The 22,909-nt window shown below is 44.9% G+C and overlaps 1 protein-coding gene across 1 annotated transcript in view; it reads left to right on the top strand.

Moving 5' to 3' along the window:
- Nucleotides 1-22,909, top strand: part of PKD1L3 (polycystin 1 like 3, transient receptor potential channel interacting) — a 90,934-nt gene that overhangs the window by 9,451 nt on the left and 58,574 nt on the right. Inside the window, 8 exon segments of the mRNA XM_017871296.1 lie at nucleotides 3,988-4,233; nucleotides 6,249-6,380; nucleotides 8,170-8,346; nucleotides 10,270-10,397; nucleotides 10,492-10,618; nucleotides 11,964-12,092; nucleotides 12,983-13,214; nucleotides 17,598-17,791. Of these exon segments, the coding sequence (XP_017726785.1) occupies nucleotides 3,988-4,233; nucleotides 6,249-6,380; nucleotides 8,170-8,346; nucleotides 10,270-10,397; nucleotides 10,492-10,618; nucleotides 11,964-12,092; nucleotides 12,983-13,214; nucleotides 17,598-17,791 (1,365 nt within the window).

The raw sequence follows: 22,909 nt of genomic DNA, 5'->3' as shown, positions 1-22,909 counted from the left end.
CGGCCGGATCTCAGCTCACTGCAAGCTCCGCCTCCCGGGTTTACGCCATTCTCCTGCCTCAGCCTCCCAAGTAGCTGGGACTACAGGCGCCCGCCACCTCGCCCGGCTAGTTTTTTGTATTTTTTTAGTAGAGACGGGGTTTCCCTGTGTTAGCCAGGATGGTCTCGATCTCCTGACCTCGTGATCCGCCCGTCTCGGCCTCCCAAAGTGCTGGGATTACAGGCTTGAGCCACCGCGCCCGGCCCGATCTTCTAAAGTGTTCTGAATATAGTTTTCTAATAAGGAAAATAAAGTACTTACATGCAGGGAAAAAAAAAGGGCTTAATAGGTGCTTCAAGGATTTATTTTTATTTTTATTTATTTATTTATTTTTTTGAGACAGGGTCTCACTCTGTCACCCAGGCTGGAGTGCAGTGGTGTGATCTTGGCTCACTGCAACCTCTACCTCCCGGGTTCAAGTAATTCTCCTGCCTCAGCCTCCCAAGTAGTTGGGATTACAGGCCTGTGCCACCAAACCCGGCTAATTTCTGCGTTTTTAGTAGAGACGAGGTTTTGCTATGTTGGCCAGGCTGGTCTCAAAATCCTGACCTCAAGCAGTCCACCTGCCTCAGCCTCCCAAAGTGCTGGGATTACAGGTGTGAGCCACCATCTCCAAACTTGTTATAGGAATTTCTAAAGCCTATCTTTCTGGCTTTCATGCTGATGTAATTATCATGTATTTGTTGGTTGGGTGTTTATTCCCTGCTTCGTTCCAAAAAGGACTTGTGGCGTCTTACAAAAACACAATGCAATAAAATGTAAACATCAAACAGAAAGGGAAAGGAAAATAAAGATGGAAACTGGGCCGGGCGCGGTGGCTCACGCCTGTAATCCCAGCACTTTGGGAGGCCGAGACGGGCGGATCACGAGGTCAGGAGATCGAGACCATCCTGGCTAACACGGTGAAACCCCGTCTCTACTAAAAAATACAAAAAAACTAGCCGGGCGAGGTGGCGGGCGCCTGTAGTCCCAGCTACTCGGGAGGCTGAGGCAGGAGAATGGCGTAAACCCGGGAGGCGGAGCTTGCAGTGAGCCGAGATCCGGCCACTGCACTCCAGCCTGGGGGACAGAGCGAGACTCTGTCTTAAAAAAAAAAAAAGTGGAAACTGTCCACACAATCTATAAAGTTTCACCTTCAAGAAATCTCTCAGCATTCTTGCCCTTGTGTCCTATGTAGAAACCCTTCAGTTGATGCCTAAACACAGATACGCATTTGTTTGACTCAATGCTTACTGCAAAAATAAGTGTCTCTAACGGTGTAAAAGAACAGGGGCCGGGCATGGTGGCTCACACCCATAATCCCAGCACTTTGGAAGGCCGACGCAGGCAGATCACCTGAGGTCGGGAGTTCGAGACCAGCCTGGCCAACATGGTGAAACCTTGTCTCTACTAAAAATACAAAAATTAGCCAGGCGTGGTGGTGCATGCCTGTTATCCCAGCTACTCAGGAGGTGTAAAAGAACAGGGGCCGGGCATGGTGGCTCACACCCATAATCCCAGCACTTTGGAAGGCCGACGCAGGCAGATCACCTGAGGTCGGGAGTTCGAGACCAGCCTGGCCAACATGGTGAAACCTTGTCTCTACTAAAATACAAAATTAGCCAGGCGTGGTGGTGCATGCCTGTTATCCCAGCTACTCAGGAGGCTGAGGCAGGAGAATTGCTTGAACCCGGGAGGTGGAGTTTGCTGTGGGCCAAGATTGTGCCATTGCACTCCAGGTTGGGTGACAGAGTGAGACTCCATCTCAAAAAAAAAAAATCGGGATGAAGTAAAAAAAATCCCTCACATCAGTATTCCCCAAGCTGTGTTCTGCAGAGCAGCAACCACTAGCCCTTGAAATTGAAAGGGTTAAAAATATGCCACTCTGGTATATTGATGCTTTCAGTTAAAGGCATTTGAAAACGGCAGGTGCAAAACAGCACTCTGACCTTGGTACTGTTTCTTAAAAACAGGAGATAAAATTCTCATGTAGAATATGCAACTTTCTTATCCTCCAGGAGCAGAAGTCAAGACCCAGAGAAATCTGCACAGACCTTGTTAAGATAATGTTATCTTTTAAGCCTCCCCACATAATTTTGCTTCTTCACAACTAACTACTCTTTGTCCAATTCAGCACAGGAGAGACGGACTCTAACTGCTGCTTCAGGTCTTCATTTTCTTATGAGGACGCCTGTGCCACGTAAAACTTGGACTCAATGAATGTGTGTGCTTTTCTCCTGTTTATCTTATGTCAGTTTAATTCTCAGGCCCAGCTGGAGTCCTAAAAGAATGGAAGTGAAGTTTTGCCACCCCTATAGTATGTTATCAGAAGAGAAGAAAACAAAGGCTTTTGACTATAGACTTTGCAGTCTTTCACAGGTCCCAAATGTAACCCCTTTCTCACTGTCGTCACCATGATCACCACACGGTACAAGTCACCATCTCCCATCTGAACTTTCACATTTGCCGGCTGGGTGCAGTGGCTTATGCCTGTAGTCCTCGCACTTTGAGAGGCCAAGGTGGGTCGACCACTTGAGGCCAGGATTTCGAGGCCAGCCAGGCCAACAGGGTCAAACCCCGTCTCTACTAAAAATATGAAAATTAGTAGGGTGTGATGGCGGGCGCCCATAATCTCAGTTACTCGGGAGGCTGAGGCAGAAGAATTGCTTGAACCTGGGAGGTGGAGGTTGCGGTGAGCCAAGATCACACCACTGAACTCCAGCCTGGGTGACAGAAGAAGACACCATCTCAAAAAAAAAAAGAAAGAAAGAAAAAATGAATGTTTACATTTGCCTCCTACTGATCAGCTTCTACTCTTGCCCCTTTTTCTGACCCTTCTCAACAGAATGGTTGATCATTTAAAACACAGAAGGATCCGTTAAAACAAAGTGAAATCATGCCACTGTTCTGCAAAGCCCTTTGTCTTCCTGCCTCATTAAAAATAACATCTGCACCAGGCACGGTGGATCATGCCTGTAATCCCAGCACTTTGGGAGGCCGAGGCGGGTGGATCATTTAAGCTAGGAGTTCGAGACCAGCCTGGGCAACATAGTGAAATCCTGTCTATAAAAAAGTGAAAAAAGGCCGGGTGCAGTGACTCATGCCTGTAATCACAGCACTTTGGGAGGCTGAGGCAGTGGATCATTTAAGGTCAGGAGTTTGAGACCAGCCTGGGCAACGTGGTGAAACCCTGTCTCTACTAAAAATACAAAAATTATCCAGGTGTGGTGGTGTGTTCCTGTAATCCCAGTCACTCAGGAGGCTGAGGCAGGAGAATTGCTTGAACCAGGGGGAGGAGGCTGCAGTGAGCCGAGATGGCGCCACTGCACTCCAGCCTGGGTAACAGAGTGAGACTCCATCTCAAAAAAAGGTAGCCAGGCATGGTGGTGTGTGCCTGTAGTCCCAGCTACTTGGGAGGCTGAGGCAGGAGGATCACTTGAATCCAGGAAGTCAAGGCTGTAGGGAGCCATGATTGTGCCAGTGCACTCCAGCCCAGAAAACAGTGACACCCAGTCTCAAGAAATCCTCTCCTTACCACTGAACACCCTCCATGATATCCACTTTCTCTCTGCTTACCCTTATTTTCTTCTTCATAGCACTTATTTAATACATGACATAATTTATCTTTCTGCCTCTACCACTAACACAGGCTCAACAAGGGCAGGAACTTGGCTCCTTTTGCTCATTGCCATATTCAGTTCTCCAGAACATCCTCAGCAGCTTATAGATGTGTAACAATTTGTTGAATGATTGACAATAAATAATATAAATCATGAATCTTAAGTAATATGCAGCTTTCTCAAAATTTCAAAATTCAAAATTTCAAAATTCTGAGCACAGAATTTTTGAACAGAAATGCTTATTAATATCTCATAGGACAGAGTTTCAGAGCATTTGGGGAAATGCTGCCTTAATTATTAAATGGTAAATCAGATTCAGCCTTTTATTTTACTTATTTTTATCTTTTAGTCCAAGACCCTGTGTCATCCCATCAGCCCGTTTCCTTCAGTACTACAAAATATCACATCACAGGTAACAGCCACATCTGAACCCAGCAGCCAGCCTCTGCCTGTGATAACACAGCTCACCACGCCTGTGTCTGTCACACATGCTGGGCAATCTATGGCAGAAACAACTTCAAGCCCAAAGGAAGCAGCTCATCTGAATACCGTCACCTCTCATTTACAAGTGTCATTGCAGAATGCATCTGGTCAGGTAAACGTGGGAAATTCAAGTCACAACTAGGTAGCTTTGTGACCCCAAAAAAGTACTCGGTTTACCATTTGCCTCCCTGCAGAACTACACCTAAGAATATCTGACAAATCAGCATATATGCCAATCCAAAGAAAAACTAAACAAGTCCTTGGAAATGGCCAATTTGACGGCACATACACAGCCCAGCGTTTCCTTGATGATGCTCTTGTATTTAATGCTTCAGATGGGGAAGAGGTTTTGTTCACCTACCCTGCTTTTTCAGCAGCAGCAAACTTCTAGACAATTCCTCCTACTCACTGTCCTCTCTTTTTGCCTTGTTTCTTTCCTCCCAAAAACATAGACAACAAGGCAGCCAGACTCAGTGAGTCACACCTAAAATCCCAGTATTTGGGAGGCCAAGGTGAGAGGTTCACTTGAGCCCAGGAGTTTGAGACCAGCCTGGGTAACATAGTGAGACCTTGTCTCTATTAAAATTAGCTGGGCACAGTGACTCACGCCTGTAATCCCAGCACTATGGGAGGCCGAGGTGGAGGATCACATAAGCCCAGGAGTTTGAGACCAGCTTAGGCAGCATTATGAAACCTTGTCTCTATTAAAATTCAAAAAAAAAAAAATTAGCCAGGTGTGGTGGTGTGTACCTGTAGTCCCAGCTACTTGGGGGGATGAGGTGGGAGGGTCGCTTGAGCCTGGGATGTCCAGACTACAGTGAACCGTGATTGTGCCACTGTATTGTAGGCTGAGCAACAAAGCAAAACTCACCCAAAAAAAGGCAAAGCCCCTTTGACAGTATTGACTGAAGAAAATAATCCTGCTTCCCCCATGCTTTTGTTCCCCTAAATTCAAGCGAGCCCTGTTTATATGCAGTTGAACATTTCCCTGCAGAAACATAATCCTGTTCACTCTGGATCTGCCTGCAAGGGTAATGGAAATTTGGTGTTCTACTGGGGGGAGAAACTGACCTACAGGAGTTTAAGCAAAGAGTTTTTTTTTTTTTTTTTTTCTTAAATAGAAATCCTGAAGTGTAGAATATCCAAAAGAATCTATAATAAATTATTAGAAATATTAAGAGAATTTAGCAGTGTTCAGCATTTAATCAAGATTTCTTGACTATGTGATTGAATTAGGCTGTGAGTGAGCTGTTCTCCAGAAATGCACCACGGAGTTGGCATTAACGGTGATCGCCTGAGGGTTGGACTTCAAGGGCAAGTGCAGTGGCCGCTTAAGCTTTGGGACCGCGGCCACTTGCTCAGTTTGTTTCTTAGGGGAGGGAGGTTTTCTGCTTCCCACCTCCTGTTTTGAGTCATTTTAAGTCATTACCTCTTGAATATGAACTCTTGTTTGTTTTTTGAGACAGATTCTCACTCTGTTGCCCAGGCTGGAGTGCAGTGGCACAATCTCTGCTCACTGTAACCTCCACCTCCCAGGTTCAAAAGATTCTCCTGCCTCTGCCTCCCGAGTAGCTGGAACTACAGGCGTCTATCACCATGCCTGGTTAATTTTTGTATTTTTAGTAGAGACGGTTTTGCTATGTAGGCTGGGCTGCTCTTGAACTCCTGACCTCAAATGATCTGCCTGCCTTGGCCTCCCAAAGCACAGGGATTACAGGCGTGAGCCGCCACGCCCGGCCTTAAATATGAACATTTGGATGGAGAGAAACACGCACAGAGGGAAACCTGACAGGAAAACTTACTTCTGAATAGAAAAGTTTAGTTTTGGCTTTTTGATTTCCAAGTTTCCCTCATCTTTGCTCATGGCCTTAAGACTTAAAGTTACTGCTATAAATCTTATTTCCAGATTCATTTGCCCTTGGAGCAATCATTGTCTAACCTCGTTATTCATTTTCTCGATCGTATGGAAGAAGTAAAGCTTCTGAAAGTAATCACTGTTTCAGAGAGCTGTGATTCATAGAGTTTATAACGTTATCCAAGGTCAACTTTGATTAAAACAATCTCCCCGACTACTACAGCACAGTAATCTTGTAGAAGTAATTTTGACAACTTCTTTGTTCCCGGTAGGTCGTAGATGAGACAGCAGGGAACTTCAGCAGAGCAGTTCATGGTTTGCAAGCTCATAACAAACTACAGGAAGCTTGTGAGTTCCTCCAGAAACTAACAGCCTTAACCCCAAGATTTGTTAAGCCAGCTCAGGTAAGCAGAGGGTGACTGGGAGGGAAGAAGATAGGAGAGAGGGAAACATGGAAAACAGAAAAAGAGAATCTGAGGCTGGGTGTGGTGGCTCACGCCTGTAATCCCAGCACTGTGGAAGGTTGAGGCGGATGGATCACATGAGGCCAGGAGTTCGAGACCTGACTGGGGAACATGGCAAAACCTGTCTCTACTGAAAAAAAACAAAAATTAGCTGGGCTCAATAGTGGGCGCCTGTAATCTCAGCTACTTGGGAGGCTGAGGCACAATAATCGCTTGGACCCAGGAGACAGAGGCAGTGAGCCAAGATCACGCCACTGTGCTCCATCCAGCCTGGATGACTGAGAGACTGTGTCTCCAGAAAAAAAAAAGAAAAGAAAAAGAGAATCTGGATATTGTGCCTTATGCCAAGCTTAGCATTATAAAGACTATATTTAAATTTTAGCAAGCATATTTGTACCTTTAAATCTGGAAAGTTATGAATTGATCAGTAGTGACATTCTTGGATATACTGTGTTTGTTCGTTTGTTCATTAATCAGTTTACTGCCTTGCTGATGTATTTGTTAGAAGTCTGGGCATTCAGTGGGACACGGTGGCTCCTACCTGTAATCCCAGCACCTTGGGAGGCTGAAGCAGGCGGATAGCTTGAGCCCAAGAGTTCAAGACAAGCCTGGGCAACATGGTGAAACCCTGTCTCTACCAAAAATACAAAACTTAACCGGGTGTGGTGGTGTGCGCCGGTAGTCGGAGCTACTTGGGAGGTGAGATGAGAGGATGGTTTGAGCCTGGAAGGTGGAGATTGCCGTGAGCCAAGACTCTACCAATGCACTCCAGCCTGGGTGACACAGCCACACTCTGTCTCAAGTTAAAAAGACAAAAAACTCAGCATTGGTCTTTTCTTCATTCCTTTTCTTAGTCTGGTGGTGTTAATTGAATGTTTGGTCTACTTACCACTCAAAAAGAATTGTTAGTTCATCAAAATAACATGAAATATGAATCCTCCCTTATAGGTTATATGAAATAATATATTCTTCCCTGTCAAATTGTAACTTTTTAAATAAAATGCATTTGAAATGTATAAAGAATATTAAGCTGCTAATAAGAAGTATGCAAATTTTAAGCAATCATGCGCTAGGTATATGGCTCATGCCTGTAATCCAAACACGTTGGGAGGCCAAGACAGGAGGGTCTCTTGGGGCCAGGTGTTTGAGACAAGCCTGAGCAACACAGTGAGCCCCCACCTCTACAAAAAAATTTTAAAAATTAGTCAGGCGTGGTGGTGCACACCTGTGTCCTAGCTACTGGGGAGGCTGAGGAAGGAGGATTGCTTGAGCCCAGGAGTTTAAGGCTGCAGTGAGCCATGATTGTACCACTGCACTCCAGCCTGGGCAACAGAGCAAGACCGCATCTCTTAAAATTTTAAAAAGCAATCATAGGCTGAGCATGGTGGCTCACATCTGTAATCCCAGCACTTTGGGAGGTCAAGGCAGGAAGATCACCTGAGGTCGGGAGTTCGAGAGACCAGCTTGACCAACATGGAGAAACCCTGTCTCTGCTAAAAATACAAAATTAACCAGGCATGGTGGCTCATGCCTGTAGTCCCAGCTGCTCAGGAGGCTGAGGCAGGAGAATTGCTTGAACCCGGGAGGCGGAGATTGCAGTGAGCCAATTGCATTCCATCCTGGGCAACAAGAGTGAAACTCTGTCTCCCAAAAAAAAAAAAAAAGAAAAGAAAAAAAAAAGCAATAATAAACAATTCAAGGATGTATGTTTGCTTTCTAATACTCCCAGGTTAATCTCATCAATTCCCTTATTTACCTGAGTGAGGAGTTACTCAGGATCCCATTTCTGAACAACAGCAGTCTGGACTTCAAAGTTCATGCGACTGTCTGCCCCTTTCATTCCTTCAACGATGTCATCAAAGCTGAAGAAGGAAGTTGGCTGGAATCCAAGCGTGATACTGAGCAGGTAGGTGCCAGATATGCAGGTGGCCAGATCTGCTTAGAAGCATTTTAATCTTGACAGGTCCAGGTATCAGCCTCTCCCCAGACCTTTAAAGAGAATCTTGCTGAAGTATGTGCTGCAGAAAAACCACTCTGCCAAGCCTTCTCTGGGGTCTCCCTCCCCACCTACCAGTGAGCCAATACTCCCTAGTGCTGTAATCAAGTGAAAAGGACTTAGGGGCTGGACCCGGTGGCTCATGCCTGTAATCCCAAGACTTTGGGAGGCTAAGGCAGGCAGCTCACCTAAGGTCAGGAGTTCGAGACCAGCCTGGCCAACATGGCGAAACTGCATCTCTACTAAAAATACAAAAATTAGTCAGGCGTCGTGGCACGTGCCTGTAATCCCAGCTATTCAGGAGGCTGAGGCAGGAGAATCACTTGAACCCGGGAGGCAGAGGTTGCAGTGAACCGAGATCGTGCCACTGCACTCCAGCCTGGGCAACAGAGTGAGACTCCATCAAAAAAAAAAAAAGGAATTTAGGAAAGTGTTGGCATAAGGCAAATACTCATAGGTTATGTTTGCTATTCACATGAAAAGATGCTCAACTTCATTGGTCATTAGGGAAATGCAAGTCAAAACCAAAATGAGATGCTGCTTCACACCCAAAAACAGAAAATAACAAGTATTGGCAAGGATGCAGAGAACTTGCAACCCTATCCGTTGTTCAATTGTAAAATGATGCAGCCACTTTGGAAAACAATTTGGCAGTTGCTTAAAATGTAAAAAATAGAATTACCATGTAACCTAGCAATTCTACTCCTAGCATCTACCCAAGAGAGTTGAAAACATATGTCCATACAAAAACTCGTACGCTCATCTTTGTAGCAGCATGGTTTAGTAGCTAAATAGCCAAAAAGTGGAGATAACCCACACGTCTACGATCTGACAGATGGCTAAGTAGAATCTGGTCTGTTCATACAATGGAATATTATTCAGCAACAGAAAGGGATGAAGTCCTGGTACATGCTCCAACATGAGCTTTGAAAACATTATGCTAGGTGAAAGAAGCTTGTCACAAAAGACTGTATGTTGTGATTCATTTATATGAAATGTCCCAAAGAGGTAAATCTATAGACACAGAAAGTAGAATCGTGGTTGCCTAGAGCTAGAGGGACTAGGGATGGGGAAATGGAGAGTGACTGCTAATGGGTACCAGGTTTATTTTATTTTGAGACAGAGTCTCGCTCTGTTGCCCAGGCTGGAGTGCTGTGGCGTGATCTGGGCTCACTACAACCTCTGCCTCCCAGGTTCAAGCTATTCTCCCATCTCAGCCTCCCGAGTAGCTGAGACTACAGGCGCACGCCACCATGCCTGTCTAATTTTTTGTACTTTTAGTAGAGACAAGGTTTCACAGTGTCGGCCAGGTAGGTCTCAAACTTTGGACCTCAAGTGATCCACCTGCCTCAGCCTCCCAAAGTGCTGGGATTACAGGTATGAACCACCGCACCCAGCCACCAGGGAGGTAGATCACCTGAGGTCAGGAGTATTTATTTTAGGGAGGATGAATCCTAAAATTAGATTGTGGTGATGGTTGCACAACCCTGTGAATATACTAAAAAACATTAAATTATATACTCTTAGTGGATGAAGTATATGTGTGAAAGTTATCTCAATAAAGCTGTCATTTAAAAACTCTATCATGAGCAGGTCTGGGGCAATGATATGATGGGCAAAGGCATATTTCCTTGGCGGGCCCTCTTAGTTTGGTTCAAAGGACGGTAAGTCTTTAGCCAGGTTGCAGGTACTTTGAGAGTCCAAGGCCCTCTCTAAGGAATACCACCCTTCATTACGTCACTGTGAAAATTCCTTTTCCAGTCTTCTCCAAAACATTTTACTAACATAAGACACTGAGGTTTTACAGGTGACACAGTTTTCCTCTCCATGCAGGTAGAAGACATCCTGGAAATGTCCTTGGCAGAGCTTGGGAATATCGGGGAAGCATTTCTAGAGCAGAACCGGTCTTCCGAGTCTTCAGTGACTTTGACCTCCTCCATTGCTAGTCTGCTGCTGAGCAGGTTAGTGAGAGGAAGGAACAGGGAGAGTTTCACTGTGGTTTTCACTTTCAGAGAACATACAAAAATTGACTTCCATTTTAACTTTTCTCATTAGACAAAACACATCCACCTTACCACTGAGCTCTTACACTCTGGGTCACCCAGCCCCTGTGAGATTGGGCTTTCCGTCGGCTTTGGCTTTGAAGGAGCTCTTGAATCAACACCCAGGAGTTAATGTCCAAGTGAGTGTGAAATTGATCGTGGTCAGAATGAACATGGGATCTGATGGCCATGGAGGCATTTGGGTGAAAGTAATGTACCATGAAATGTAAGCTGAACAGACCAGATCAGATGAGAGAGTTGATGTGGCATTCGTTTTTATTTTATACTGGCAGGGATAGAGGCCTCTTAAAAACGATCCACTGTAGAAGTTGGGAGCATTAAGCAGATTTCTGGATTTAACTAAGTTTCTGTGCTGTGATTTGGATTGATCTCAACTCTGCAGTTTGTTTTTTGTTGTTGTTGTATTGTTGTTGTTGTTGTTTTCCAGATGGAGTCTCAATCTGTCACCCAGGCTGGAGTGCAGTAGCGTGATCTCGGCTCACTGTAACCTCTACCCCCTGGGTTCAAGCGATTCCCCTCCCTCAGCCTCCCAAGTAGCTGGGATTACAGGCGCCCGCCACCATGCCTGGCTAATTTTTGTATAGAGACGGGGTTTCGCCACGTTGGCCAGACTGATCTCGATCTATGGACCTCAAGTGATTGGCCTACCTAAGCCTCCCATAGTGCTGGGATTACAGGTGTGAGCCACCATGCCCGGCCTCTGCACTATTTACTAAAAGCTGGGACTGTCGAAATAATTGTTGACTCAGTATACCAACCCAGTCATATCAATATATTGTATTTCTTTCAGCAGTTACCTGACAAATAAAAGTAGCATTGTTGCCTTATCCTGAAGAGCAGAATAGTTACTTCCTAGTAAAATAGAATCCTCTAGATATAAAGATTAAAAGTAATTCTGAGGGTCCCAAGTATAATTCATCTTTAATTTACGATTTCTCGTAGAGGCTATAATGGGGAATGTTACTTCATTTGTAGTATTAGTAGGGGCACATCCCAGTATTTACTTTAATATATGATATCCAGCTGGGCGCGGTGGCTCACGCCTGTAATCTCAACACTTTGGGAGGCCAACGCGAGTGGATCACCTGAGGTCAGGAGTTCGAGGCCAGCCTGGCCAACATAGCGAAACCCTGTCTCTTCTAAAAATACAAAAATTAGCCAGGCGTGGTGGTATGCACCTGTAGTCCCAGCTACTTGGGAGGCTGAGGCAGGAGAATTGCTTAAACCTGGGAGGTGGAGGTTGCAGTGAGCCAAGGTTGCGCCACTGCACTCCAGCCTGGTTGACAGAGCATGACTCTTTCTCAAAAAAAAAATATATATATACATATATGTGTGTGTGTGTGTGTGTGCGCGCACGCACACACACACATGTATATACATATTATATGTATGATATGTCTTTCTATTGGAGTCATTTAAAAATATTTCAGCAATGGATAAAACTGGACTTTTCCTTGTCTCTAGGTAACAGGACTAGCTTTCAATCCCTTCAAGGATTTGGACCACAGAAACGTTGTTGGAAGCGTTGGAAGTGTGTTACTAAGCGCTAATCGCAAATTGCTCCAAGTCCATGATTTAGTGGAGGACATTGAGGTAGGAACTGATTCTTAGGGAATAAAATAGAAGAGAATGGGATATTCTGGAACAGGATCGAAGGATGCAACAACTTAAAGGGAATCGTGTTAGACCGATGACTGTGCCATTGTTTTGTTGTTAACATATTAGGAACTTTTACAAAGAGGTACACCTTACCCTTAGAAAAAGTGTTTTAGAGGGCGGGGTGCATTGACTTAAGCCTGTAATCCCAGCACTTTGGGAGGCAGGCAGATCACTTGAGGTCAGGAGTTCGAGACCAGCCTGGTCAACATGATGAAACCCCGTCTCTACTAAAAATACAAAAATTAACCCAGCATGGTGGTGGGCGGCGGTTATCCCAGCTACTCTGGAGCCTGAGGCATAATAGCTTGAATCCAGGAGGTGAAGTTTACAGTGAGCTGAGATTGTGCCACTGCACTCCAGCCTGGGCGACAGAGTAAGACTTAGTCTCAAAAATAAGAAGAAGAATAAGAAGTGTTTTAGGTCTTGGACTATGTGCTTACCCTTAACCCCAGCAGTATTAGCTACTGACATCCAATGAAGAAGACCTGGCTGGGCACAGTGGCTCATGCCTATAATCCTAGCATTTTGGGAAACTGAAGCGGGAGGATTGCTTGAGATCAGGAGTTCAAGACCAACCTGGCCAACAGGACCAACCTGTCCTCCACTAAATCATGGACTTGGAGCAATTTGCGATTAGCGCTTAGTAACACACTTCCAATGCTTCCAACAACGTTTCTGTGGTCCAAATCCTTGAAGGGATTGAAAGACCCCATCTCAGAAAAAAGGAGGAAGACCTAGGAAGTTTCCTTACCTTATCAATATAAAGGATTTTGAAAGGCATCAATGAATGGACCATTATAATGATTAACTGTCTCTTATTCTAGATTATGCTCTGGAGAAACATTAGCATGGAAACCCATCCCACCAGCTTCAACATGAGCACAGATCAGCTTACAATCACAGTGAACATCACCTCCTTGGAGAAATCCCTGATAGTGAGCATAGATCCTGACAGTCCCCTTTTAATGACGCTCTACCTGGGGTTCCAGTATCAGCCTAACTGTACTCACTTCCACCTGAACATCACCCTTCCGAAGGACAAGGTGTGGCAAAAAGGTAAAACCCAATCAGCTGTCAGAAACTTGCTTTGATTTTGTTTTGCCTAGGATGGAGTGCAGTGGCACCATCATTGTTGTTCACTGCAGCCTCAAAATGTCAGGCTCGAGGGATCCTCCTGCCTTAGCCTTCTGAGTAGCTGGGACTACAAGTGCACACCACTACGTCTGGCTAATTTTTTTCTTTTAATTTTGTAGGCTGGGCGCGGTGGCTCACGCCTGTAATCCCAGCACTTTGGGAGGCTGAGGCGGGTAGATCACGAGGTCAGGAGATTGAGACCCTCCTATCCTGGCTAACATGGTGAAATCCCATCTCTACTAAAAATGCAAAAAAATTAGCCAGGCATGGTGGCGGGTGCCTGTAGTCCTAGCTACTTGGAAGGCTGAGGCAGGAGAATGGCGTGAACCCGGGAGGCGTAGCTTGCAATAAGCTGAGATCGCACCACTGTGCTCGAACGTCTGTCTTCCAAAAAAAAAAAAAAAAAAAATATATATGAAGTATATATATATATAATTTGTAGAGAAAGGGTCTTGCCATATGCCCAGGCTGGTCATTGAACTCCTGGCCTCAAATATTGTTTGTCTCAGCCTCCCAAAGTGCTGGGATTACAGGCATGAGCTACTGTACCTGGCCACATTTTTTTCTTTTTTAAAAAAATTTTTATTTTCAGATAATTGTAGATTCGCATGCAGTTATAAGAAATAACAGAGACAGGCCAAGCGCAGTGGCTCACACCTGTAATCCCAGCACTTTGGGAGGCCAAGGCGAGTGGATCACCTGCGGTCAGGAGTTTGAGACCATCCTGGCCAACATGGTGAAACCCCGTCTCTACTAAAAATACAAAAAATTAGCTGGGTGGGCATGGTCGCGGGCACCTTTAGTCCCAGCTACTTGGGAGGCAGACGCAGAGTTGCTTAAACCTGAGAGGTGGAGGTTGCAGTGAGCAGAGATCACACCATTGTACTTCAGCCTGGGCTGCAGAGCAAGACTTGGTCTCCAAAAAAAAGAGAGCGAGCCTGGGCACTCAGGGGTTCCTGCCTGTAATCACACTATAATCCTAGCACTTTGAGAGGCAGACGTGGGTGGATCACCTGAGGTCAGGAGTTTGAGACTAGGCTGACCAACATGGTAAAACCTCATCTCTACTAAAAATACAAAAATTAGCTGGTCATGGTGGTGGGCACCTGTAATCCCAGCTACTCAGGAGGCTGAAGCACAAGAATCGCTTGAACCCGGGAGGCAGAGGTTGCAGTGAGCTGAGATTGTGCCACTGCACTCCAGCCTGGGTGACAGAGATTCTGCCTCAAAAAAAAAAAAAAAAGGAACAGAGACAGCTTGTATACGTCTCATCCAGTTTCTCTGAATGGCAGCATCTTGCATAACTATAGTATATCACAACCAGAAAATAACATTAATACAATCACTGATTTTATTCCGATTTCACCAGGTTTACAAGCACATTTCTGTATGTGTGTGTATTGAGTTCTGTGTGGTTTTGCCACATGTGTAGACACATGTGACAATGAAATGCATTTTTTTTTTTTTTTTTTTTTTTTTGAGAAGGAGTCTTGCTCTGTCACCCAGGCTGGAGTGCAGTGGCCAGATCTCAGCTCACTGCAAACTCCGCCTCCCGGGTTTACGCCATTCTCCTGCCTCAGCCTCCCGAGTAGCTGGGACTACAGACGCCCGCCACCTCTCCCGGCTAGTTTTTTGTATTTTTTTAGTAAAGACGGGGTTTCACCGTGTTAGCCAGGATGGTCTCGATCTCCTGACCTCGTGATCCGCCCGCCTCGGCCTCCCAAAGTGCTGGGATTACAGGCTTGAGCCACCGCGCCCGGCCTGAAATGCATTTTTTAAAAGATTGATTATGGGATGGATAAGGATATGTACATAAGGAAGTAGATTCAGTAAGATGTTAATTGTAGAATCTAGTTAATCGTTATATGGTTATTCCCTGTAAAATTCTGTCTGTATTGAAGATTTTCCTAATAAAATGTTGAGATCCACAGCAGAAGTTGCGTTCACAGCACCATGGGTTACATGTACTTCACATTTATATATTACAGATGACTATATATGAAATATGTTGTTTATATTTCAACTTTATTTCTAATCTAAGATTTGAGGAAGACGGTCCTGATGATATCTCAATAAGTCTTTGTATAAGACCAGAATGACTGTACTGTAGTTTAGAAAAGTTAAGAATTTCTGAGACATAACATTAAAGTTAAAAACGTCTAGCCTGGTGTAGTGGCTCACCCCTGTAATGCCAGCACTTTGAGAGGCCACAGCAGGAGGATCTCTTAAGCCCAGGAGTTTGAGACCAGCCTGGGCAACATAGTGAGACTCTGTCTCTATCAAAAAAAAAAAAAGTTAGCCGGGCATGGTGGCGTGCATCTGTAGTCCTAGCTACTTGGGAGGTTGAGGCAAGAGGATCGCTTGAGCCAAGGAATTGAAAGCTGCAGTGCGTTTTGACGATACGACTGCACTCCAGCCTGGCTGACAGAGCAAGGCACTGTCTCTAAAAACTAAAAATTCCTGATAGATAGAAATAGTGCCCAGATACACTGGATCAAAAACATGCTCTGTGGGTATCAACTTTAAACGTTTTACTGAAAAGTCTTAATAAGAGTTGGCCGGGCGCGGTGGCTCAAGCCTGTAATCCCAGCACTTTGGGAGGCCGAGACGGGCGGATCACGAGGTCAGGAGATCGAGACCATCCTGGCTAACACGGTGAAACCCCGTCTCTACTAAAAAAAAAAATACAAAAAACTAGCTGGGCGAGGTGGCGGGCGCCTGTAGTCCCAGCTACTCGGAGGCTGAGGCAGGAGAATGGCATAAACCCGGGAGGCGGAGCTTGCAGTGAGCTGAGAACCGGCCACTGCACTCCAGCCCAGGTGACAAAGTGAGACTCCGTCTCAAAAAAATAAAAAAATAAAAAATAAGAGCTACACTTTTGTATTTGTTTTTACGTTGGGAAAAATCTGAATGGAGAAAGCATGCGACAGTCTCCCGTCATGACCACCTTCCATGTTGAGAGAACTTTCTCTGGCTCTGGCATGGGCCCTGCTCACACAGGAACAATCACTTTTAAGTTCTTGCTTTTAAGCAAAGTCCCTGAGGCAGCCATGCTCACTACCGGGCTGCCCACTACAGAGTTTGCATGAATTGCCAACGGGCCCTTTCCCAATTCCAGAGGGGTACTCAGTTTTGTTTTTGTTTGTTTTGAGACGGAGTCTCACTCCGTCGCCCGGGCTGGAGTGCGGTGGCGCGTTGCCGGCTCACTGCAGCCTCCACCTCCTGGGTTCAAGCAATTCCCATCCCTTCACCTCCCAAGCAGCTGGGACTGCAGGCACGTGCACCACCACGCCTGGCTAATTTTTTGTATTTTTAGTAGAGACAGGGTTTTGCCATGTTGGCCGCCAAGCTAGGTCTCGAACTCCTGGGCTCAAATAATCCTCCTGCCTTAACCTCCCAAAGTGCTTGGATTATAGGCATGAGCCACTGTGCCTTTCCATGCACTCAGTTTCTCTTGCTGATCTTGGCAATGATGTCATTGAGAGCTGGAAGGGGCCTTCGAGAGCCTTTGTTTGACAGACAGGACTATCTGAAAGATGAGAAAGCTTGAGGCCCAGAGAGACTGGGTGACTCGCCTTAGCCCCTACCAGCCAGCTTGTGACAGAGCCAGGCCTGACCTCAGGTCCCTGGCGTGCAGTCCTGGACTTTGTTCCTGAAGCCACCCTATTCCTATCTTTGCTTCACCCTGGGGCTTCATTCGTTACCTTAGTCTTCTATCTGCTAACTTAGGTGTGTGATCATTTCATTTTTCTAAATGTCATAATGCATTCTAAATCATTAGGCCTAAATGTTCACATGCCAAAATAATATAATTATTTTTTTTGAGACAAAGTCTCACTCTGTTGACCGGGCTAGAGTATAGCGCTGTGATTTCAGCTCACTGCAACTCCCACCTCCCAGGTTCAAGCAATTTTCCTGCCTCAGGCTCCCAAGTAGCTGGGATCACAGGCACCTGCCACCATGCTTGGCTAATTTTTGTATTTTTTGTAGAGACGGGGTTTCACCATGTTCACCAGGCTGGTCTTGAACTCCTGACCTGAAGTGATCTGCCTGCCTTGGCTTCCCAAAGTGCTGGGATTATAGGCATGAGCCACTACACCCAGACAAAAGAAAATAGTTCTTTACTGGAACAGCAGTAATCCAGAGCCCGGGACTGTATCACTGGTCATTTTCTTTCCAATCATTTGTGACTCTAGGTTTATCATGGTCTCATTTGCAAAATATTAATAGATGCTTTAGAAGAGAGGTTCTAATGGTGTTTTTGTTCTGTTTGATATACAAGTAAGCACTCTTCTTTCTTCTAAGATGAGGAGTACACGTGGGTGCTGACTCCTGAGCATCTACAGCACGGGATTGGCACCTACTGTATAAGAGCTGTGCTGAGTGAGAGCCAGAAGGGTGCTCAGCAGACGCCCAGCTTGGTCTCGGTCATCACGGCCGTCACTCAGTGTTATTACTGGGAGAGCCACAACCAGACATGGAGCAGCAACGGATGCCAAGTAAGAAACTGAGCCGCTTCTTGGGCCTCTCTCCTGCCGTCGCTGCTGTTAAACCCAATGCATCTCATTTGGGGCAGCCCAGAAAGAAAAATAGGAGGTTTCAAATAACTCTGCCTAGGCCAAAGGAGGAGGAGGGTTGTGTGTGGTGGGCGGGGCGAGTGTGGCTCTTCCAAGCAGGAGCAGCTTTGTGCTTTATCTTTGTAATTTCTTTCTCAAACACAGTCCAGGGTATATCTGACAACTGTGGATAAAATAAAACAGCATGCGGAAGCCATAAAATTCTATAAGAAATATGTTGTGGGTGGGTAAAATGAAACCTCTTGCTAAACAAAAGAGAACTTTCATAGCTCAAGAAATACGTTCTCAGATTCTTGTACATTCCAGGCCAGGTGAGGATAGGTTGTCACTTTTGTAATGATCACCTTGTTCCTGATGTCCAACTGCTTTAAACCAGCACTATTACGTTTGTACACTCGTGATTCTGTGAGATCCTGCCTGATGAAAGTCCTAGTTCGGTTGCTAAAATAATGTGGTATAAGGTCTTGCAGATCATGAAGTTGTTCTAGAAAGAGCTGAGAACGTACCATCTAGATTGGGAAGAGAAGGAAAAAGAATTTTTTTTTTTTTTTTTTGAGATGGGATCTCATTCTGTCCCTCAGGCTGGAGTGCAGTGACGTGATCACGGCTTACTGCAGCCTCAACCTCCTGGGCTCAAAAGATCCTCCTGCCTCAGCCCCTCAAGTAGTGGGGACCACAGGCATTTGACACTACGCCTGGCTAATGTTTTAGATTTTTGGACAGACAGGGTCTTGCCATGTTGCCCATGCTGGTCTTGAACTTCTGGGCTCAAGCAATCCTCCCACCTGCACTTTGGGAGGCCAGAAAGAGGATTATTATTATTATTATTATTATTATTATTTTAGATGGAGTTTCGCTCTTGTTGCCCAGGCTGGAGTGAGATGGCATGATCTCGGCTCACCATAACATCCGCCCCGCTGGGCTCAAGCAATTCTCCTGCCTCAGCCTCCCCAGTAGCTGGGATTACAGGTATGCACCACTATGCCCAGCTAATTATTGTATTTTTTTAAATTATACTTTAAGTTCTAGGGTACATGTGCACAGCGTGCAGATTTGTTACATATGTATACATGTGCCATGTTTGTGTGATGCACCCATTAACTTGTCATTTACATTAGGTATATCTCCTAATGCTATCCCTCCCCCTTCCCCCCTCCCCACAATAGGCCCCGGTGTGTGATGTTCCCCTTCGTGTGTCCAAGTGATCTCATTGTTCACTTCCCATCTATGAGTGAGAACATGTGGTGTTTGGTTTTCTGTTCTTGCGATAGTTTGCTGAGAATGATGGTTTCCAGCTGCATCCATGTCCCTACAAAGGACGCAAACTCATCCTTTTTTATGGCTGCGTAGTATTCCATGGTGTATATGTGCCACATTTTCTTAATCCAGTCTGTCACTGATGCACATTTAGGTTGGCTCTAAGTCTTTGCTATTGTGAATAGTGCTGCAATAAACATATGTGTGCATGTGTCTTTATAGCGGCATGATTTAATAAAAATTCCTTTGGGTAATATACCCAGTAATGGGATGGCTGGCAAATGGCTATTTCTAGTTGTAGATCTTTGAGAATCGCCACAGCTGTTTTCCACAATGGTTGAACTAGTTTTAGTCGCCACCCAAAACAGTGTAAAAAAGTGTTCCATTTCTCCACATCCTGTCCAGCACCTGTTGTTTCCTGATTAATGATGCCATTCTAACTGGTGTTGAGATGGAATCTCTTGTGGTTTTGATTTGCATTTCTCTGATGGCCAGTGATTAGCATTTTTTCATGGTATCTGTTGGCTGATGAAAATGTCTTCTTTGAGAAGTGTTCTGGTCATATCCTTGGCCCGCACTTTTTGATGGGGTTTGTTTGTTTTTTTCGCTTGTAAATTTGTTTGAGTTCGTTTGTAGGTTCTGGATAATTTTTATTAGCCCTTTGTCAGATGAGTAGATGCAAAATTTTCTCCATTCTGCAGGTTGGGCCTGTCATTCTGATGGTAGTTTCCTTTGGCTGTGCAGTAAGCTCTTGTTTAATTAGATCCCATTTGTCAATTTTGGCTTTTGTTGCCATTTGGCTTTTGGTGTTTTAGAACAATGAAGTCCTTGCCATGGCCTATTCCTGAATGGTAATTACCGTAGGTTTTATTCTAGGGTTTTTCTGGTTTTAATCTAAGCAATTTTAAGAACTTCGAATATCCATCTGAATTAATTTTTAGTATAGAGGAGTAAGGAAAGGATGCAGTTCAGCTTTCTACTTATGGCTAGGCCAGTTTTCCAGCACGCATTTAATTAAATAGGGAATCCTTTTCCTTTCTCTGTTTTTGTCCCCAGGTTTGTCAAGATCAGATGGCTGTAGATGTGTGGTATTATTCCTGAGGACTCTGTTCTGGTTCCATTGGTCTATATCCCTGTTTTGGTACGCAGTAACGCTGCTGTTTTGTTACTGTAGCCTTGAGTATAGCTGTTGAAGTCAGGTAGCATGATGCCTCCAGCTTTGTTTGCGCTTTGGCCTTAGGTTGTCTGGCATGCGGGCTCTTTTTTGGTTCCATATGAACTTAAAAGCATTTTTTTCCCAATTCTGTGAAGAAAAGTCATTGGTAGCTTAATGGGGACTGGCATGCATCTATAAATTTTTACTGGTAGTATGGCATTTTCACAATATTGATTCTTCCTATCGCATGAGTATACGTATATTCTTCATTGTTTGTGTCCTCTTATTCACCTGAGCCAGTGGTTGGAGTTCTCCTTGAAGAGGTCCTTACAATCCCCTTGTAAGTTGGTTCCTAGGTATTGTATTCTCTTGAAGCTATTGTGAATGGGAGTTCACTCATGTTTGGCTTCTCTGTTTTGTCTGTTACGGTTGTATAAGAAATGGCTTGTGATTTTTGCACATTGATTTTGTATTCCTGAGAAATTTGCTGAAGTTGCTTATTAGCTTAAGGAGATTTTGGGCCTGAGACCATGGGTTTTCTAAATATAAATCCCTGGTCATGCTGGCAAACAGGGAGCAATTAGTAGAGAGCGGGGTTTTCTCCCATGTAGCTCAGCCTGGTCTCAGAGCTCGCCGAACCTCAGGTGATCCACCTGCCTGGCCTCCTAGAAGTGCTGGAATTACAGGCCTGAGAGAAAGAGGATTCTTAAGGGAGGTATCCTGCCCATTTATAGCTCTCCAGCAGTCATTAGGGCCTGGACAATGGCTATCAAAGCCAAACTATTAAATAGCCTGTTAAAATTGTAGATTCTGGCCAGCGGCAGGGGCCAAGCCTGTAATCCCAGCACTTTGGGAGGCCGAAGAGCGGGCGGATCACGAGGTCAGGAGATCGAGAACCCATCCCCTGGCTAACAACGGTGAAACCCCGTCCTCTACTAAACAATACAAAAAATCTGCCGGGCGTGGTGCGGGCGCCTGTAGTCCCAGCCTACTCGAGAGCGGGCCAGGAAGGCATAAAAGCCCGGGAGGTGGAAGCCTTGCAGTGAGCTGAGATCGCGGCCGCTACACCCCAGCCTGGGGCGACAGATGCGAGACTCCGTCTCAAAAAAAAAAAAAAAAAAAAAAAAAAAAGTGTAAGATCTTAGATTCTGAAGCAGTAGCTCTGGTCAAGCCTTTCTAACAAGCTCCCAGCTGGTCCCAGTGCTGCTTGTTAGGCAAACCATACTTTGAGAAGAGTAGCTTGAGAGCTTTTCTCCTCTCTCAGCACACATCTGTTGATTGCAGAAGGCATTGGATATTTCCCACTTCCTTGAAGCTCTTTGAAGTGCTTGGACACCATGAAAGGAATTGACCTGCCCCAAGTACAGCCCAAGAGTTCTTCCAAAGGTGGACTAGCTTGGGCCTCCAGGACTTAACCCTGTGCCATGGAAAGAAGTAGTCATAATGACAATACTGGAGGCTTCTCATCCACGAAACCAAACACAGAATTGGTAGCTTCCATGTAATCACCTATTGACATATTTTTAAATATTATGCAGAAATGTTCTGACATATGGAAAGTCATATGGAATAATAAAAAACATTGAATGCACATTCAGCTTTATCAAAGTTAGTATTTTGCTCTGCTTCAGATTTTCTTAAATAATAAAACACTCAGGAATAATTGAAGCCCTCTGTGTATCCCTCTCCAGTCTCTCTCCTTCCTTCCCTTCCACCAAAGCGTAACTACTGGCCTGAATTTGAGGGGGGAATTCATTCTTTCAGCAAATATTTATTGAGTGTCTTCTACGTGCCATGCCCAAGTCTAGGAACTAGAGATACAGCAATGAACAAGACAATATCCTCATGAACTGACATTCTGGAGAGGGAAACTGACAATGAATAGATAAATAAGTGTTTTGCATGCTTCTTAGGCTTTGTGCAAGTGGCATTATACTGTACATATCTCTTATTCACTCAGCATTTATCCATGTTGATACATCTACCTCTAATTCATCCATTTTTTAAAATTTTATTTATTTATTTTGGAGACAGAGTCTTGTTCTGTCACCCAGGGTGGCAGTGGTGTGGCCTCGGCTCACTGCAACCTCTGCCTCCCAGGTTCAAGCAATTCTCCTGCCTCAGCCTCCCAAGTAGCTGGGACTACAGGCGCCCACCACCATGCCTGGCTAATTTTTTATATTTTTAGTAGAGATGGGGTTTCACCATGTTGTCCAGGCTGGTCTCAAACTCCTAGCCTCAGGTGATCTACCTGCCTCAGCCTCTCAAAGTGCTGGAATTACAGATGTGAGCCTCCGCACCTGGCTAATTCATTCATTTTTAACTCCTGTATAGAATTCCATCAGTTTGCCTCTGCTTACTTATGTACCGTTAATTTGTATGTTCTGTTATTGAACATATAAGTTGTTTCCTATTTTTGATAATTATCAACAAGGGTGACAAAACATTCCTTTTCGCATATCTTTATACACATGTGCACAGTTCCCCTAGAACATATATACACTCAGAACTGGAACTGCAGGATTCAGAGAGTTTGCGCTTCTTCAGCTGTACTAGATGTTGCTAAATTGCTTTCCATATTGGTTATACTAATTTACGTCATCACCAGTGGTGAATGAGAGATCCAG

Source organism: Rhinopithecus bieti, unplaced genomic scaffold, assembly GCF_001698545.2.
Source record: "Rhinopithecus bieti isolate Rb0 unplaced genomic scaffold, ASM169854v2 scaffold_6506, whole genome shotgun sequence".
NCBI classification, from domain to species: Eukaryota; Metazoa; Chordata; class Mammalia; order Primates; family Cercopithecidae; genus Rhinopithecus; species Rhinopithecus bieti.
The sequence above is the reverse complement of the archived record's forward strand: the minus strand, read 5'-3'. Positions and strand labels throughout refer to the sequence as shown.